The sequence below is a fragment of the Bubalus bubalis genome, chromosome 3, assembly GCF_019923935.1.
Source record: "Bubalus bubalis isolate 160015118507 breed Murrah chromosome 3, NDDB_SH_1, whole genome shotgun sequence".
NCBI lineage: Eukaryota > Metazoa > Chordata > Mammalia > Artiodactyla > Bovidae > Bubalus > Bubalus bubalis.
This window is the reverse complement of record NC_059159.1, coordinates 161,986,739-162,006,915: the sequence shown is the minus strand read 5'-3', so window position 1 is coordinate 162,006,915 and position 20,177 is coordinate 161,986,739. Positions and strand designations below refer to the sequence as shown.

Genomic DNA, 20,177 nt, shown 5'->3' with positions numbered 1-20,177 from the left:
GTGTCCATGCCTGGAGAATCCCATGAACAGAGGAGCCTGGCAGGCTACAGTCCAGAGGGTCACAAAGAGTCAGACATGACTGAAGTGACTTAGCAAACACGCAGAGGGTGAAAACTCCATGAAATAAGAGCAAACTGGTGCACCGGCCATAGAAAATGCATCCATAGTGGCTGGATCAGTTTACATTCTCACCAACAGTGCAAGAGGGTTCCCTTTTCTCCACATCCTCTCCAGCATTTATTGTTTGATTTTTTTGACAATGGCCATTCTGACTCGTGTGAGGTGGTACATCATTGTAGGGGAAAAAAATGCATTCCGTTTCTAAATGAAACTTATCTTTTCAGTAAACTCAGAGGCTGAGGGTCCCTTTTAACCCATATCTCTTCTATGAGTGTAAATTTTTTCACGAGGTCCAGTTCAAGTATCATCTGCTCCCAATCTCCCTGACTTGCTAGACAGAACCATATACCCTTTTCTTTACCCTTGGGTCATCCTATTTATGTCACTCTTATAGTGCTTGCCACACATATGCTCTTAGAATGATTTGTTTATGTTTCTGTCCCATGCTAAGTTATAAAAACCTTGACCTTTGGGTCAGGAACCATGTCTCAGACCTCTCTCTCTCCGGAGGGCTAGCACAGTGACTAATGTATTGTTTAAATAAACCAAACTCTATTTCTGAGACCTTTATAAAGGGCATAAATTTTCTTTAAGATTGAGAAGAGAATAGCTGAAAGAAGAGGGCAGAATTTTTAGGTGAGATGACATCTTTTATATTTTGTATCTCCTCCAACTTTGCACTAAAATAACCATTAAAATATACAGAATGCAGTACAAAGAAATAAAGAATGAAAAGTATTAATAGTTAAGAGACATAAAGATGGACAAAAATTAATAAACTTCTAATAGAAGTCCAGAAATAGCATAGAAGTAATATGTAAAAGGGTAAATTGCTGATTATTTTTCAAACTTGAAAAATAAAGCAGAATCTTCAGGTTGAAAGTTTCCACCAAGCATCAAGCCAGATAAAGAAAAATTAATTCATTCTTAGATACACTATATTAAAACTGTAGAAAATTAAAGATAAAATATTGAACCTTACTAGAAAGAAAAGATCAATTACTTTAAGAAGAATGCCAATTAGGCTCACTTGGTATTATTTGGCAACAACTGATACCAAAAGGCATTGGAGTAATAGTTTTAAAAGGTTGAGAAAAAAAATAATAACTGCTAGCCTGGAATTCTATAGCCAGCTTAGATAATCATTTTTAAAATGAAGACAAAATAAACATGCAGACAAATGTTTACCACTGAGACCTTCTCTGAAACAGTTACCCAAAGTATATAATCTCTGTAAGAAATAACTTGTACCCAAAAGAAAGGGGCCAGGGACAAGAAACTATAGTAAGCATTTGTTGTTGTTCAATTATTAAGTTATGTCTGACTCTTTTGCGACCCTGTTATCTGTAATCTGCCATGCTCCTCTGTCCATGGGATTTTCCAGGCAAGAATACTGGAGCAGGTTGCCATTTCCTTCTTCAGGGGTCTTCCTGACCCAGGGATCGAACCTGCGTCTCCTGGATTGGCAGGAGGATTATTTACAACTGAGCCACTATACTAAGCATGCTGCTGCTGCTGCTAAGTCACTTCAGTCGTGTCCGACTCTGCAACCCCATAGACGGCAGCCCACCAGGCTCCCCCGTCCCTGGGATTCTCCAGGCAAGAACACTGGAGTGGGTTGCCATTTCCTTCTCCACATAGTAAGCATAGATGGTGGTAAAATATAACTGCAATTTTAGATATTGTGGAATATATATTTTTAAAGCTCAATAATTTTTATGTTTAAAAAAAGCAGAACTAGAATTCTAGATAAACAATTATAAGATGAAAATATAGGGAAGTAGTTCAGCAGATTATTAAAACACTCTAAGTTCTTTTCTATAAGCAGGAAGATGACAAATACTGAATAACTACAAACATGGGGAGATAATATAAAGTTAGAGGCATACTGTTAAAATTTCCCTAATTCTTACCACCAAAATAATAGATTAAAAATCAAAATTTCCAAAGCAGCAGGAGAACAAAAGGAACTAAAACTGTATCAATTAAAAAAAAAAATAAAGAAGCAGAAAAGGATAAATGAGCCAAGAACATGTATGGTTAACAGAAGATACAAATTAATTTGTAATAAACATGCCCAAATACATCCGAAATCACAGTAAACACCCATGGTATGAACTGATCTGGAGAAAGACAGATACATGATTAAAAAAACACAAAAGACATATCTAATTATTTTAAAACAAATGTTGCAAATAAAGAGAATGGAAAATATATATGAAGTAAAAACTACTCAAAGTGATAAAGCAATAGAGTAATAGTACTAATATAAGATGAACTTCAATATAAAGTGATAAGTAAGCATTTGAAGAGTGAAGAAAGACTTCTTAATGATAAAAGAAACAATCCATCAACAAGATAACAATCATGACATTTAATTATTTAAAAATATAGACTCAGGACTTCTGGTAGTCCAGTGGTTAAAGAATCTGCCTTGCAATGCAGGGGATGCAGGATCAATCCCTGGTCCAGGAACTAAGATCCCACATGCTGCTGGGCAACTGAAGCCCATGCACACCACAATTGCACTGAGCCTGCAACACCACAGCTAGAGAGTCCATGGGCTGCAAGGAAACGTCCCAAGTGCCACAGCTAAGACCCAACACAGCCAAATTAAATAAGTAAGTAAGTAATTTAATAAATATAGACTCAAACAACTCAAACTTAAATTAGTATTACCAGGAGATATTATAATGAAGTAATAGGCTCAGATGGAGAAGGCAATGGCAACCCACTCCAGTACTCTTGCCTGGGAGATCCCATGGATGGAGGAGCCTGGTAGGCTGCAGTCCATGGTGTCGCTAAGAGTCAGACACGACTGAGCGACTTCACTTTCACTTTTCACTTTCATGCATTGGAGAAGGAGATGGCAACCCACTCCAGTGTTCTTGCCTGGAGAATCCCAGGGATGGGGGAGCCTGGTGGGCTGCCATCTATGGGGTCACACAGAGTCAGACATGACTGAAGTGACTTAGCAGCAATAGGCTCCAAAAATTTTAAAGAAAATTATACACACATACACACATAGGAGAGAATGGAAAAATTGATGAATTCCAAGATATTATTATCATTTATCTCCTAGTTGTGAGCATTATGTATAATTTTTTATGATTGTCTTGCTATATCTTACAGCAAAATATTATAAGACATATTATATAATATTAAAATATATAAAATTAGTATATATTATTGGGCTTCCCTGGTGGCTCAATAATAAAAACCTAACTGCCAGTGCAGGAGATGCAGGCTCAAATCCCTGGGTGGGGAAGATCCCCTGGAGAAGGAAATGGCAACCCACTCCAGTACTGGATATTCTCTTACCTGGGAAATTCCATGAACAGAGGAGCCTGGCAGGCTAAAGTCCTTGGGGTCACAAAGAGTTGAACATGACTGAACACAGACATGAATATGTATTATCTTCATAATAAAAATGATAGGACATAATCAGAATGCCACAGAAATGTTAATTTTCCAATGCAATGGAAGCAAATTTGTAATGGATAAAAGTTTTCGAAAGTCAACCTCTTAAAAAAAAGGTAGATTTTTCTAAACAACTGATGAACAAAATAAGTGATCAATTGCATAATCACATACATAGTGATTAAAAACATCATATGATAATAAGGTTGTAGGTGATGATGGGCCTGAAGGATAATGGATAATATTGAATGCTTTCATTGTTTAAAAAGAAAGACAGACTACTGAGGAGTTGCGTCCCTGGTGGCTCAGTGGTAAAGAACCCGCCTGCCAGTACAGGAGATGTGGGTTTGATCCCTAGGTGAGGAAGATCCCCTGGAGAAGGAAATGGCAACCCACTCCAGTATTCTTGCCTGGGAAATCCCACAGACAGAATAGCCTGGCAAATTACCGTCTATGGGGTTGCAAAAGAGTCAGACATGACTTAGTGACTAAATAACAACAAAACTGAGGAATTAGACAGTGAGAAGCTCTAGCCCACGGATTGAATCCAAATCCCTGCTCCATCACTTCCCATCTCCACTGAGACACTTAACTAGTTGCCTTGGCCTCTTTAGCTGTAGACAGAGATAACTATAAAACCATTGTTTAAGCTTGACATCAAGATTAAGCGACACTCTTGATGAAAGTGAAAGAGGAGAGTCAAAAAGTTGGCTTAAAACTCATCATACAGAAAACTAAGATCATGGCATCCAGCCCCATCACTTCATGGCAAATAGGTGGGGAAACAATGGAAACAGTGACAGACTTTATTTTCTTTGGCTCCAAAATCACTGCAGATGGTGACTGCAGCTGTGAAATTAAAAGATGCTTGCTACTTGGAAGAAAAGCTATGACAAACCTAGACAGCATGTTAAAAAGCAGAGACATTACTTTGCCAACAAAGGTCCATCTAGTCAAGGCTATGGTTTTTCCAGTGGTCATGTATGGATGTGAGAGTTGGACTATATAGAAAGCTGAGCACTGAAGAACTGATGCTTTTGAAGTGTGGTGTTGGAGAAAACTCTTGAGAGTCCCTTGGACTGCAAGAAGATCAAACCAGTTAATCCTTAAGGAAATCAACCCTGACTATTCATTGGAAGGACTGATGCTGAAGCTGAAACTCCAATACTTTGGCCACCTGATGCGAAGAACTGACTCATTTGAAAAGACCCTGATGCTGGGAAAGATTGGAGGTTGGAGGAGAAGGGATTGACAGAGGATGAGATGGTTGGATGGCATCACTGACTCAATAGACATGAATTTGAGCAAGCTCTAGGAGTTGGTGATGGACAGGGAAGCCTGGTGTGCTACAGTCCATGGGGTGGCAAAGAGTCGGACATGACTGAGCAACTGAACTGACTAAAGCTTGACATGATGATTATGTACAGTAAATAAATGTACATAATGCATTTAACATTGTTCTTGGCTAATAAGGAGTAGTCTATGTTATTTTATTCCATAATTTAGAGACAGAAACCTGAACTATTGAGTTATTCTCCTGGTTTCTGTGGCTCAGCAGGTAGAGAATCCACCTACAATGGAGGAGACACAAGAGAGGCAGGTTTGATCCCTGCATCAGGAAGATCCCCTGGAGGAGGAAATGCTAACCCACTCCAGTACTCTTGCCTGAAAAATCCCATGGACAGAGAAACCTGATGGGCTACAGTCCAAAGGGTGGCAAAGAGTCAGACATAACTGAGCAACTAAGCATCCCCCCCAAAAATCTCAAAATAGAAAGGTATATAGATGAATTTCACTGCACAAAACAGAATAATTGTACTCCTAACTGTACAGAAGTGGAAAAAGAGGCTCACAGCTTTGTCTTCTGTGGTCTGCTGGAACTGGCTTATACTGGCTTGCAGGTGTCAAGTGTTAATTTTTCAGAAATTTAACAAGGCAATTGAATAGAGCCATTATTTAAAACTAAATTATATAAGTTTATGTTTAAAATAACTATGTTAAAAACAAAGAAGTAATACTCAACATTTATCACTTCCTGATTATTTTACTACATTTTTGTATTATCCATGTTATTGGGGCTATTTACATCTAATATCTGTAGAAATTACATACACAGCTGTGCTACTGTACATCTCCCAACTCCGTCTTCGTTGGTACCTTGAAGTTGGCTGTGATTGAAGCATTTGCACAGCAGTCAACAAATGCAACGTATCAGGGCCTTTTTTTTTCCTCAGAGAGGCACTAACCCAGGAGCATATTCTACATTATCAATATCTTCAAATCTTACCATTTACAATGTCTGTATAAATAGCATCCTGTTTATATAACAGTTCCTGGTAGGCAGCAGAATTGCATAAACAATTATATCTATTTTTTAGGGTATTAATATGTTAATAGTCCTGAAAGTATGGGTGACTTTCTCTCTTAGACTTTTGCATATCTTGTTTTCAGTTATCATTCTTAATGCCATGTCTTATTTTTACTAAAACCCACAAACTTGATTGATTAATTTCTTCTCATTCAATATGCAGATCCAGAAGTGACAGAGGAAGCAGATATACTATTGATATTATCTTTCCAGGGAGGTGGTAGAAACTCTGTTGAGGTCAGTTAAAATCGAAATAAATCTTGGAATGTCTTGACAAACTTAAACACAGAGAAATATATGAGTTGTCACTGAGAACAGCTTCCCTTAGTGTTCAGTGGCATGATGGTTTTATGTGAGGTTTGATTCTGTTTTTAATAAGGTTAACATCTAAAATGGATTAAGAACCTACCATCAGCCACAAGTCACACTTTGCATTCATGATCTTATTTATTTATCACAATATGCATAAAGGCAGATACTATTATTATTCTCATTTGCAATTGAGGAATGAAGGCTATGCAAGGTTCAGTAACTTATCTAAACAAAATAAGAGCAGGAAGTGATAGAACTGAATTTCATGGGTAAGGTTGATTTAAAATTCTTATCTTTTAACTCTAAGCTATACCATGTCTTCAGTGTAGTACTAGTTACTCACAGACAAGGGAAAAAATAAGACTGACATTAATATCAATTTCTATAAGCAAAATATTGTTGGTTAAGCCCACCTTGCCCACACTCCAAAATTATCCAAACAAATCGCTTTTAAATTTTTACTGACACAATCACATAGTTGTATTTAATGATATTTATAGAATCAGCAGACTGTCTCTGCTTTCTTTCTACTGGCCAGTTTTCATCTCAGCCAGGGCCTATTTAAACTGGGACACTATTTCTCCCCTCTTTTCAAGGACCACATGAACAACAAATACAAAAAAATAAACCCAGTGCTCTTCTGTACCCAAAGAGTAGCTGAACTTGAATACTGGCTCTGGATGAGTTGTAATGTTATCCTTTTATGGACTGTAACGCACAGTCGTTGCCATACCAACTTCAGACTGACCATTTGTGGATTGACATAACCAAATAACTGAGTAAACAGTCAGGTGTATTTGCTCCTTTCTGATCTAGTAAAATTAGGGCTCAGACTTGGAACATATTCATGCTTTTCTAGCATCATGAATACAGTATTGTTTTTTCAGTATGAGAAAACACATGGGTATTAGAAAATTTTCAAATCCCCCACAGAAAGAGGATATTCAGTATTGCTCATCATTTGTCATATCTTAGAAAAGACACATACTTCTGGTGATGTAATCAAATATGTTATTTTTTTATTATGAAGTCTCTGGAACTTATATATGGTTCATTGATAATCTCAGTAGTTACTGTGCTATGTTGAGTCACTTATTAATGGCATATCATTAATTCTTTGTCACAGAACATACTCTTGGTCTTTGCCTTCAGAAATGACAGTGAGGACAGGAAGGTAGGAATTCTGGGTCGGTCTGTTAGAATTTCTGAAATGACCTTTCCTAGGGGCATCCCTTCGGTATTAAGGTATGATTTCATAGGGACTCATCTGAAATGTGCCTGTTCCCCAGGAGGGGTCATTTCCCCAGTGGCTGACAGTCCTCAGCATAGTGTATAACATTGTAAGCTGAACACTGGTAGGTGCTTCATCTTAGGAGAAAACTGAGGCTCACAGTGAAGGCCTCTTTTCCTGAAAGACACACAAAGAGGCATTGGGGACTAGAAAAAGGAAGTTGATCTTAACATTGTTTTCAAGGCCTGAAGTATCCTCCTTTCACTTTCTTCATTTTTTGGCTTAGACTGCATGCTTTGTTGACATATCCTCTCAGCTCCCTTACCCTCTAGTCCTTCAGCTGCACTGACCCTGGAAAGTACCAGTCTTGAACTAATCCAACCAGCTGTCCTCACTGCTCCTATGTTCACAAAGTTATTGTTGAATAAAGTAATACAAGGGTGAAGATCAGGACCACTTATGGGGGTGCAGTCCCCAACCCCAGCATGGACATGTGGTCCTTCTACATTCTCTGGTCCACTTCTCTCATCTCTCTGAATGGGATCACTTCCTTTAGGTCCTCTACTCATCCCTCACTTACCACTTTCCCCCAATAACGTCATGTCCTATTTCACCGAGAAATTGCCTACTTCACCACTGGATTTGTGGTAAAAATCTTGCCATTTCTGCACTTTGTCTGTTCTTTAAAGTCAATAATATTTAAAGCAACCGTTGTTTCCCCAAACATGGGATGAGTTAGTCTTCAGTGTATGTCAATATAAAACATTCATCCAGTACTCGGTGTCCCGGATTTCAGTGACAGCTATGTCCGTTCTGACTTAGTCATATGTCAAATCTGTGAATCCTATCCCTGTATACATATGATTTAGAAGAAATTCTTACTAACATATATCTAAAGATAAATCACTTAAGACTCAAGAACCTCTAGGTATGATAGTAATGGGATAATTTTAAGAGTGGAGTTTAGACAGGAGTTCTTCGTGCATAGAACAGATTCAAAGCTGTTTCATGAACTCCCATACTCCTACAGAAAATCCCACTCTACACTTAGTACTCCCTGATAAAGTGTTAAATATTTTTGAAAAATGTGGTTAACACGAGTGTTCAATGAAATGTTGGCTATTTTCATACATGACTGTTTATAAAATCCTCTGCCTTGTGGTTTGATACTGAGCTCATGATTGAAAGTATCACCAGATGAAATGATTCAGAAAGACAGTGAACGTTCCCTTTGTCTTTGAACATTAGGAATCTCAATTAAACTAAAACTATAATAATAATAAGCTCTTCTACAAAGTTGGTTATTAATTTTATTGAAGAAATCATATGCTGATGATCAGATAAGAATCCACGGAATACTCTTGCACTATTTTAACTGTGTCCGTTTACTTTATGATATATTATGGTGCAGATGTCTTGATTCATTCACAATAAGGGACTTAGGAAAAAGGAGTACCACCTAAAAAACCTCTTCCCATTATTGGCTTCTGCCAAGAATAGAGAAAACAACTAGAGATATTTTGTGTAGCATAATTTCATTACTGTTGATAGTACTGAAATAATCACATATTAATGTGTTTTTTGTACCAACATATTCCATGCGCTTCAACATGTAAAATGTTAAGGATTGTATTTTCATGATAGTGTTTATTCTCAGAGCTGGTAAGTGTAGTTAATAAATGTTGGCTCTTCCAGGCCTGGTGTTTTGGCTAAGGCTGATGTTAAACCCATATTAATTTAGTTTTTTCAATAATACTTAAATACTCTGTTTGAGTAGGATAGGCAAAAATATTGCTTTAATTTTTTGAGTTTACATTCTCATTAAAGCAGTAAATAAATTATAAACAAATAAACAAAGTTAGGGTAACAGTCTGGCTATTTTATTTGGGGCTCAGGATTTTGGCTTTGTTATGTTTATGCCACTATATTTTGTGACGTTTTCAAAATAGAAACAGTGCGCTTTACCTATAAAGTTTGGAAACTACAGATCATCTCTTTATAGATAGAAATTAGGAGGCTGGGTTTGGTTTTTCTCATGCATGGGATTCTAATTTGAATTAGAAAATCAATTGTCGTGTTCCTTGTAAGACTGAATGCCAGTACATTTTAGCATCTAACCATGTCATTTTTATGTAACTTTATGGTTTAGAATAGCACAAATAAATTTACAACAATCCGTAAGTCCAAACATCCAGGTGCTGCCCTTCCGGACATCCGTTGTATGATCAGGAAGTATTAAAATAATCTGAAGCCAATGTTAAGTCTTTCTGGCTATTATTAGCTATTTGAAAAGATATAGATTCTCTTTTATCTGGAGGTACCTTAAAGTATTAGTTGACAAAAGTTTAAATGCATTGAACAATACCCTTTTGTGCAGATAAAATAGAAAAAGAAAGCAATGAAACAACATAAATCTATGAAATCAGACTGTTGGTGAAAAAAGCTCTATCTTCTTAGTATGTGAATTTTGACCTTGTGGTACCAGAAATTCTAGTGAACCACAAAATCTACACTACATTTTCCATCTAACATACAATATGACTACCTTCGCTTATCTACACAATACAAACCCATTCAGTTCTTTGGTAAAGTAATATGAAGGGAAAATAATTCATTTGAATGTGTCATAAATTAACAGAACTCTTTTACTCTAGTGTAATGTGTTTAATTCCCTGGTGGCTCAATGGTAAAGAATCTGCCTACCAATGCAAGAGACGGGGGTTCAGTCCCTGCGTTGGGAAGATTCCCTGGAGAAGGAAATGGCAACCCACTCCAGTATTCTTGCCTGGAGAAGCCCATGGACAGAGGAGCCTGACTGGTTCACAAAAGAGTTGGACATGCCTGAGCTACTAAACAACAGTCCATTTAATCAGAAATCTTTTTAATGTTATTCCATTTGCTTTCTCATGTCTTTGTAAAAAGACTTCAGTGAAGCTCTCAGTCACTTTGCAAATCACCTATTTTCCTGTCTTTCTTCCTGATTTGAAATACACTAGTCTCAGTTTCATAATACGCTGGCCAGAAACTGTGGACATTCTTGCTACTGCAACAGGTGTTTGTCAGTTTCTTAAGTTGCTTTCCTTTCCCCTGAGGTGGTGTTATTTCCGGTACATTCCAAAGCCTCTGAAAAAAAAAAAACCTTTCCCAGTCTCTTGCCAAACCAAATCATGACTCCAGCCTCCTATGGAGAACCCGTTGTTCTTCAGACTTTTATAGGCAATTTGTGTGCGTCTTTCTCTAATTTTTATTTGGGCGGAACTCAAATATTGATTAAGAGTTTTGCAAAGCTGAAACTGAAAATGGAAGTGATTTTTGTTCAGAAGCAAACACTCTGGATGTCTGGGAGTGGGATTGATACATTCCTGGCAAACCTGATGTAAAAAGGTTTTCATCATCCCTTTAGACCACCCTGAAGTTTGACATAAACATAAACAAACTGACCTCAATAACTTGCAGTCTACCTGTTAATGTTTCCCTTACAAGTGAGGACTCTGTATGCACTGAGCGGCTAAACTTTTTATTGTAGAGCTTAAGCAGGGGACGGATAGCAGTAGAATGGAGACCATCCATCAACTGCTTATTTATATAGCTTTCTCTCTCTCCATATACTACACCCCCACTTCACCAAGTAAAACCCAAGCCTGCCCTCATGAATCAGTCATGATCGGAACACACGCATGCAGTTTAGAACTGTCACAAGGCAACAGGAGACAAGAGTGCTGAAACCAACCTTTTGGAAGTTTCTCAGTCCCGCTGAAGGCAACCAAAGTAAGAATATGTACCAGTGGAATGTTGACGAACTCTCTCATGATTAATCCAGGCTCAGGCAGCAGAAAGTTCTTTCTGGACAACGCAAGGAAAATGCCTCCACCGTTTACATTTTAAAGCATAGTTTGTTCCAAAAGGGTCGTCTGCTAATGACTGTTTGTGTCAGCAGCTCCGCTGGCTCTAAGTATAATCAGGAATTCTCAGACTTGGCTGTAATGATAGACACGGCCAGCTGGTGAGTATCCCCTTAGGCCAGTAATGCAAGTGTACGGCTGGAGGAACAAGGGAAAGAAAATCCCTCTAGAATCCCTTTTAAGACAGTAGCAGAAGGACAATACCAGATGCCTTTTGTAACCATCATTGTATTCCCTGAAGTATAGTTTTCCTGATCTTCTGAGTCAGCTCATCATCTCTCCTGCACTCATCTCAGAACTCTGGATGTATCTGAACATGATTCCTCCCCAGTTCTCACTCCCCCACCTGCATCCATCCCATAATTAATTCCTACAGATTGTACCAACTTGATATGCCTTGATTTCCTCCCTCCTTTGATTCTCACTAGTCTCAGCCTACCCCAGCCTCCCTTTCAGACATTCATCTTCTTGGAATGATGGTAACCTCCTATCTGTTCTCTCTGCCTGTGTCTTACTGTCCTCTCGGGCTACCATGGTGACTCAGACGGTTAAGAGTCCGCCTGCAACGCAGGAGACCTGGGTTTGATCTCTGGGTCGGGAAGATCCCCTGGAGAAGGGAATGGCTACCCACTCCAGTACTCTTGCCTAGAGAATTTCATAGACAGAGGAGCCTGGTGGGCTATCGTCCATAGGGTCACAAAGAGTCGGACACGACTGAGTGACTAACACTTTCACTAATCTCTTTTTAGATCACCTGTCCTACTCAAAAGTCTTTAGTGGCTCTTCATCACATAAAAAAATTCAAATCTCTCTAATATGATAAAAGAAGGCCTGATGGACCCTGCCTATCTGTTCAGCCTCTGTTACAATCTCTGTCTCTATTTTAATATGTAGCAACCTACTGATGGTTCACTGAATACAGCTTTCAAGCCTCCATGAATTGTTCCTACTGTTTCCTCCTCTTGGAGTGCTTTCTCCTCCTCTCCACCTGGTTCCCACCTATCTCAACTTGATCACCGTCTCCTGGGAGCTATTCCAGACTAAAACCCCCACATCTTCCCAAAGTTGCCTTAGGTCTGCCCCCTCTGGGCTTCTCTGTTCTATTGTGCATTTCTCTATCATTGCACTTATCGCATGGTTTTAAGAGTTTTTTCTGCTTGTGTTGGTGTCTCCCTTATTCTTTGGTCTCATGAGTCCACTGAGTCAGCAGTCATGAGCTGTCAGTTGCAGCAAATTCTTCCAAAACATTCTCCTAGGCAAATGGCCTTTTCCCACTGAACAGTCTGTCTTAGAGACTTTTACATGGTTAATATATAGCACTATATCATTGCTTCTGTTGGCTATGTAGATTTCCAAATCATGGATGTATAATGGTATATTTAACCACACCTCAGGCTCAGACAGTAAAGAATCTGCCTGCAATGGGGGAGACCTGGGTTCAGTCCCTGGATTGGGAAGATCCCCTGGAGAAGGGAACGGCTACCCACTCCAGTATTCTTGCCTGGAGAATTCCATGGAAATAGGAGTCTAGCCCATGGCGTCGCAGAGTCGGACACAACTGAGTGGCTTTCACTTTCAGCAATGTATAAGAGAATCCATTTCCCCACAATCTCATCAACACTTACCGTTGAATTTTTACATTTAAGTGGAATAAAAAGGGTATGGCTTTGTTTTAGTTTACTTGTGTTCCACTCTTACTGTTGGTAATGAGAATTTTTCATGTATTTGTTATTCATTTTCCTATTCTGTGACTTTTGTCTATTTTCTTCTTAAATCATTTTTTTCTTATTAATTTATAGGAGTTTTAAAAAATACCCTGGATGAAATAATTTATATCATTGATCTGTTGTATATTTTGCAAATATAACTCTACTACCTAGACATAGTGAGATGGGCTTACGCCTCAAGCTGGCTTATAGCTCAAGGTCTCCTGTTATTTTACTGGACGTAATACAAAATAAGCTCCTTCTTTTTAGATCACCACCTGTCAGGACTGGCTAAACCAAGGCTGTTGGAGGCCTCCTGCTTCATTAATAGGAAATAAGGAAATAATATGCAAAGTCAGATGTAGCCACTGATTTTCCTTGTTTTGGGAGTTAATAACTTCCTTTATTCTTTTTTTTGGCTTGGCTAATATGAATTTGATTCCTTAAATTGTGACTGAAGTGATCCTGATGCAATTTTTAATAGAAGAGATATACATTTGATGTGGTTTCTGTTCTGAGAATATCCTGTGAATGCCATGTATCTCATGCGAAACTTTGACATTAGCTGAATGAGCACTTTTTTACTTTAATGTGAAATTCAAGGATCAGCAGGATGAAAAGACTTCAGCCATTCCCACAAGTAGCACTAGAGAGAGCACGGATTTCTGGAGATTTGGATGACTGTAGATTTGTGAGCTTAAACTCAGGATCACCACCAGCCATTAAGAAAGGGAAGTCTAAGGTGAGCAACTTAAGGGACCTCTTTTTTCAAATGCCCAGGAGGAGGATTTGGGGATGAGCACTTTCATTCTCTTTCCCTTTTCCCTAAAATACAGAACCAGCGTTGATGGTGCTCACTCTGATCCAGTAGGAATGGCGTTCTCTAGACCAGTGTGACCCGCCTTCAGATTCCACCGTGACCTGAGCCTGAAGGTGGCAATAACACCATGTGAAGCTGGGGGAGACCAAACTCTGTGAGGGAAAGCCAGCATGTGTGGACGAGGGCTGGTTTAAGGTGAATCAGTCTATTTCTGTTTTGTACAGAAGTGCACTTGTTTCATTTTTACAGATCCCGCCTATAAACAATATCATATCATATTTGTCTTTGGCTTACTTCATTTAGTATGATACTCTCTAGGTCTATCCATGTTGCTGAAAATGGCATTATTTCATTCTTTGGATGGCTGAGTAATATTCTGTGGTACAAATATACCACATCTAAAAAATGATACAAATGAACTTACATACACAATAGAAACATACCCACAGACATAGAAAGCAAATTTATGGCTACCAAAGAGGAAGTGGGGGAAGGATAAATTAGGAGTTTGGGATTGACATATGGAAACTATTATATGTAGAATGGATAAACAACAAGGACTTACTGTATAGCACAGGGAGTTATACTCAATATTTTGTAATAACCTATATAGTAAAAGAATCTTAAAAAAAATGTGTGTGTATATTGAACTGAATCACTTTTCTGTATACCTAACCTAACACAACATTGTGAATCAACTATACTTCACTTAAAAAATTAGAAAAGACAAAACAATAAGTAAAATTAATTTGTTAGTTAATCTGTTTGCTAAGAGAATCCCATGAAGAGTGTGGCTTAGGGCTGAACACCGCATCAGACCCCAACATGTTGTAGCTGGAGGCTGTCAGCTAATTATGGTCCTTGCAGCAATTTCTTGGACCCTGGATACAAAATGGCCTTCCATCCTACAATACAGGCAAACCTATTCCTTATAAAGTAGGCTCATTCTGCCACAGAGAGTGGAGATGGGGTGGCAGTCAATTATTTGACTTCTTTTTGGAGCATGTGGAGAGACTATGGGGCTGATGGTGAGTCTTCCTCTTCATAAAATGCACTCAGACACCAAGTAAATTTGCCTTGCCACTTCTGCTATCTCTGCTTCTTCATCGCAAGGGCTGGCCGAGACTCCAAGTAGCACCATGCTGAGCCATATCTTGAACTTGACACTGGAATTCAAGCATACAGCAGCTGAAGAGACTGGCCTCATTCCTGCTAGAATCAACACATCACCAAGTTAGTGCTCCTGGTCTGCACCCTGCTCTCATACATCTGGTGACGTTGGCAAGGAGCCCCTTCTAAGGATCACAGAGGGCAATGACCTAGTCTTCTGCCTCACTGGTCAACAGTGGGTCGGAAATGCCATGTGGATTGCCCTTTCTAGAAAACTCCTGGGAAGTCAGAGTTCTATGTTCACAAATGAATGTGATGTCTTATTAAATATCAGGATGGCAGTTAGAAGTACATCAATGTGCTGGAAACCCATACCTTATAAAATTGGGAGGGACTCTTAAAATGATTGTTCAATGAATGAGGGGATTATACTGAACATTTGGCAGAAAGCAATGGAGCAAGAAAAAATGTCTGGTGATGGAGTTAATATTATATGATTCCATCAGTAATTAGTTCGGTTCAGTCACTCAGTCATGTCCAACTCTTTGTGACCCCATGGACTGCAGCATGCCAGGCCTCCCTGTCCATCACCAAGTCATGGAATTTGCTCAAACTCATGTCCATTGAGTCAGTGATGCCATCAACCATCTCATCCTCTGTTGTCCTTTTCTCCTCCTGCCTTCAATCTTTCCCAGCATCAGGGTCTTTTCAAATGAGTCAGCTCTTCACATCAGGTGGCCAAAGTATTAGAGTTTCAGCTTCAGCATCAGTCCTTCCAATGAACATTCAGGACTGATTTCCTTTAGAATGGACTAAAGGAAATAATTAACTAAATAGTAATCTAGAGAGATACATTATGCTGTGAAATTATACAAGAATTGAGCCTGATAGTCTGAGGGCTTGAGAAATGCTTCTCTGAGAAGGTAATAAGGAGGCTAAATCCTGCAGAATAAGTAAAAGCCAGATGACTAAACTAGGGAGGTCTGGGAGTGGACCATAACATTTAGTGGGTAAAGAATATGGAAATGACCCAGAACATGAAGGAACATGGTGATATGATGGAAATGAAAGAGGGTCAGCATGTTTGAAGTATAGAGTTAGGGTAGAACTTATAGAGGCAGGTAGACAAAGTCATTCAGGATCTTTTATGTTTCAGTAAGGCCTTCATTCTTGGAGAAGGCAATGGCACCCAACTCCAGTACTCTTGCCTGGAAAATCCATGGACAGAGGAGCCTGGTAGGCTGCAGTCCATGGGGTCGCTAAGAGTCAGACACAACTGAGTGACTTCACTTTTACTTTTCACTTTCACTTTTCACTTTCATGCATTGGAGAAGGAAATGGCAACCCACTCCAGTATTCTTGCCTGGAGAATCCCAGGGACGGGGGAGCCTGGTGGGCTGCCGTCTATGGGGTTGCACAGAGTCGGACACGACTGAAGCGACTTAGCAGCAGAAGCAGCGAGGCCTTCATTCTAGGAGCAGGAAATTGTCATGGGAATGTAGACCACAGTTAAAGCTATAAAATGAATCAGCTGATGCTAAGGGGAGAGTGTAGATGAAGAGGAAGCCCCAGAATTGAGCCTTGAAATATCCAACCCTTTAAAAGTCAGTAGAAGATACAGAGTTAGAGAAAAAGATTGGCAAGGAGCAGCTAGTGAGACAGGAAAAAAAAAAAAAAAAAAAAGAGTGTAAACAAAGGGAAGGGAAGGGAAGGGAAGAGAGCATTTCCAGGACAGCCTACTTTTCAGGAGTGTTCAGAATGCTACTGAGAGGTTGAGTAAGAAAGGTTTCCATTGAATTTAGCAGCATAGATATATTTTATGATATTGATGAAGGATAATCTCTGGGATATGGGGAATGAGGTAAGAAATCAGAGTGGTATACAGTGATTGAGAAATGAGTAAGAGGTGTGAAAATGGCGACAGTATGTGAATATGATACTCTCAAGATGAGTGATGTTGAAAGAGTAGAGAAAGTAAAGCAACTGGAGGGAGAGGTTGGATGAAGACAGAATTTTTACTTTCCATTTATTTTGAAGGTGTGCTGTGAAGTATCCTGTAGAGAGAAAGAGGTTAAAGACACAGAAGAGAAAAGAGATAATAGACAAATCAAGGTCTCAAGAAAGGCAGGTGTGATAGGATCTTATAATAGAAGATGATGAGGAATGGGGGTGTGTGTTAGTTGCTCAGTCATGTCTGACTCTTTGTGACCCCATGGGCTGTAGCCCACATGGACTGTAGCCCAGACTTCTGTCCATGGAATTCTCCAGGCAAGAATACTGGAGTGGGTTGCCATGCCTTTCTCCTGGAAAGGGTAAATATGGAAATTTATAGGCAGGAATGACAAAGAAGTTACTGAGCCCTAATCTGATGACTTCTATCAAATCTATCAAATAGATGAGGTTGAAGGAGAGTTAAAACAGTTATTCTGGAGAAGAGAGCACACAGTGAGGTTGTTCATATAGAGTTGTACTGATTCTCATATACGCTGGTGTAATTATTTTCTCTAGCACGTCTCAGCTTTCTGCGTAACAGATGTTGAATGGTTTAGGTTTATTTTGGGGATGGGGGGAGGAAAGGGTATTTGTCAGTGATATATTAACCCAGGGAAGCAGCATTCCAGAAGACAGAATGGAGTATTATGATAGGCAGCAGAGTGGATGTACTGAGTGCGCATCCATGCGTGCTGTGTTGTTTCAGTCATGGCTGACTCTTTGCAGTGATATGGACTGTAACCTGCCAGGCTCCTCTGACCTTGGGATTCTCCAGGCAAGAACACTAGAGTAGGTTGCCATGCCCTTCCTCAGGGGATCTTCCTGACCCAGAGATTGAACCTGTGTCTCTTATGTCATTTGCATTGGCAGGCGGGTCCTTTACCACTAGCACCACCCGAGAAGCCCCATAATGCGTATAGACACGATCATTAAACAAGTGGTGATACTGGCAGAACAAAGAAAGTAGGAAATGGACAATGGGAACAAGCAATGAAAAGGGAGGTATTCAAGAATGTAGGTTGGTAGGTTCAAACGAGTTTAGGAGTTCACTGTGGGAACTTAGCCCATGACCCTGGGCCATTTTGCTTATGTGTCAGATTTTTAGAGCAGAGACCAGCTCTGAAGCTGTTACTATTCACATGATGGACAAAGGTTTTAATAGTGTGGATGGAGAGGAAAGGATAGATTTAGGACAAATATGGAAAGGAGAATCAGATGGATTTGTTCATGAAGACACATTTCCAACTTGAAATAATTGAGTGAATATAGAAAATGGAGTATTTCATTATATGCTAGTAGACATCCCAAGAAGAAGAAATGCAAAAAGGCAAAATGGTTGTCTGAGGAGGCCATACAAATAGCTGAGAAAAGAAGTGAAAGGAAAAGGAGAAAAGGAAAGATACACCCATCTGAATGCAGAGGTCCCAAGAATAGGAGGGAGAGATAAGAAAGCCTACCTAACTGATCAGTGCAAAGAAATAGAGGGGAAAAAATAGAATGGGAACAACTAGAGATCTCTTCAAGAAAATTAGAGATACCAAGGGAACATTTCATGCAAAGATGGACTCGATAAAGGACAGAAATGGTATGGACCTAACAGAAGCAGAAGATATTAAGAAGAGGTGGCAAGAATACACAGCACTATATAAAAAAAGATCTCAATGACCCAGATAATCACATGGTGTGATCACTCACCTAGAGTCAGATATCCTGGACTGCAAAGTCAAGTGGGCCTTAGGAAGCATCATTATGAACAAAGCTAGTGGAGGTGATGGAATTCCAGCTGAGCTATTTCAAATCCTGAAAGATGATGCTGTGAAAGTGCTGCACTCAATATGCCAGCAAATCTGGAAAACTCAGCAGTGGCCACAGGACTGGAAAAGGTCAGTTTTCATTCCAATCCCAAAGAAAGGCAATGCCAAAGAATGCTCAAACTGCCACAGAATTGCACTCATCTCACATGCTAGTAAAGTAATGCTCAAAATTCTCCAAGCCAGGCTTCAGCAATACGTGAACCGTGAACTTCCAGATGTTCAAGCTGGTTTTAGAAAAGGCAGAGGAACCAGAGATCAAATTGCCAACATCTGGATCATAAAAAAGGCAAAGAGAATTCCAGAAAAAAAATCTACTTCTGCTTCATTGACTAGCTAAAGCCTCTGCCTGTGTGGATCACAACAAACTGTGGAAAATTCTTAATGAGATGGGAATACCAGATCACCTTACCTGCCTCCTGAGAAATCTGCATGCAGGTCAAGAAGAAACAGTTAGAACCAGATATGGAACAATGGACTGGTTCAAATTGGGAAAGGTGTACATCAAGGCTGTATATCGTCACCCACCCTGCTTATTTAACTTCTATGCAGCATCATGCGAAATGCCAGACTGGATGAAGCAGAAGCTGGAATCAAGATTTCCAGGAGAAGTATCAATAACCTCACATATGCAGATGATACCACCTTTATGGCAGAAAGTGAAGAAGAACTAAAGAGCTTCTTGATGAAAGTGAAAGAGGAGACTGAAAAAGCTAACTTAAAACTCAACATTCAAAAAACTAAAAGATCATGCCATCTTGTCCTATCATTTCATGGCAAATAGATGGGGAAACAATGGAAACAGTGACAGACTTTATTTTCTTGGACTCCAGAATCACTGCAGGTGATGACTGCAGCCATGAAATTAAAGGATGCTTGCTCCTTGGAAGCGAAGCTATGACCAGTCTAAACAGCATCTTAAAAAGCTGAGACATTACCTTGCCAACAAAGGTCTGGTATAGTCAAAGCTATGGTTTATCCAGTAGTCATATATGGATATGAGAGTTGGACCATAAAAAAGGCTGACAGCTAAAGTATTGATGCTTTTGAACTGGAGAAGTTGAACTTTTTTTTTTTAATTTTTGAAGTTGGAGAAGACCCTTGAGAGTTCCTTGGACACCAAGGAGATCAAACCACTCAATCCTCAAGGAAATCAACACTGAATATTCATTGGAAGGACTGATGCTGAAGCTGAATCTCCAATTCTTTGACCACGTGATGTGAAGAGCTGACTCATTGGAAAAGACCCTGATGCTGGGAAAGATTGAAGGCAGGAGGATAAGGGGACAACAGAGAACGAGATGGTTGTATGGTATCACCGATTCGATGGACGTGAGTTTGAGCAAGCTCAGGAGACAGTGCTGGACAGGGAAGCCTGGCATGCT

The 20,177-nt window shown here is 39.5% G+C and overlaps 1 protein-coding gene across 6 annotated transcripts in view; it reads right to left on the bottom strand.

Annotated features, from left to right (window-relative positions):
• MUSK (muscle associated receptor tyrosine kinase) overlaps positions 1-11,659 on the bottom strand; it is a 99,229-nt gene extending 87,570 nt beyond the window's left edge. For 2 of the 6 annotated variants that reach the window (XM_044940428.2, XM_044940429.2), the window contains exon 1: positions 11,182-11,658. In XM_044940428.2, coding sequence (XP_044796363.2) covers positions 11,182-11,260 — 79 coding nt within the window. In that variant the 5' untranslated portion in view covers positions 11,261-11,658. Of the gene's footprint in view, positions 1-11,181 lie in introns of all 6 variants that reach the window. The other 4 variants (XM_006048670.4, XM_025282217.3, XM_044940426.2 and 1 more) reach the window with 3 other exon arrangements.
• Between the last annotated feature and the right edge of the window lie 8,518 nt (positions 11,660-20,177).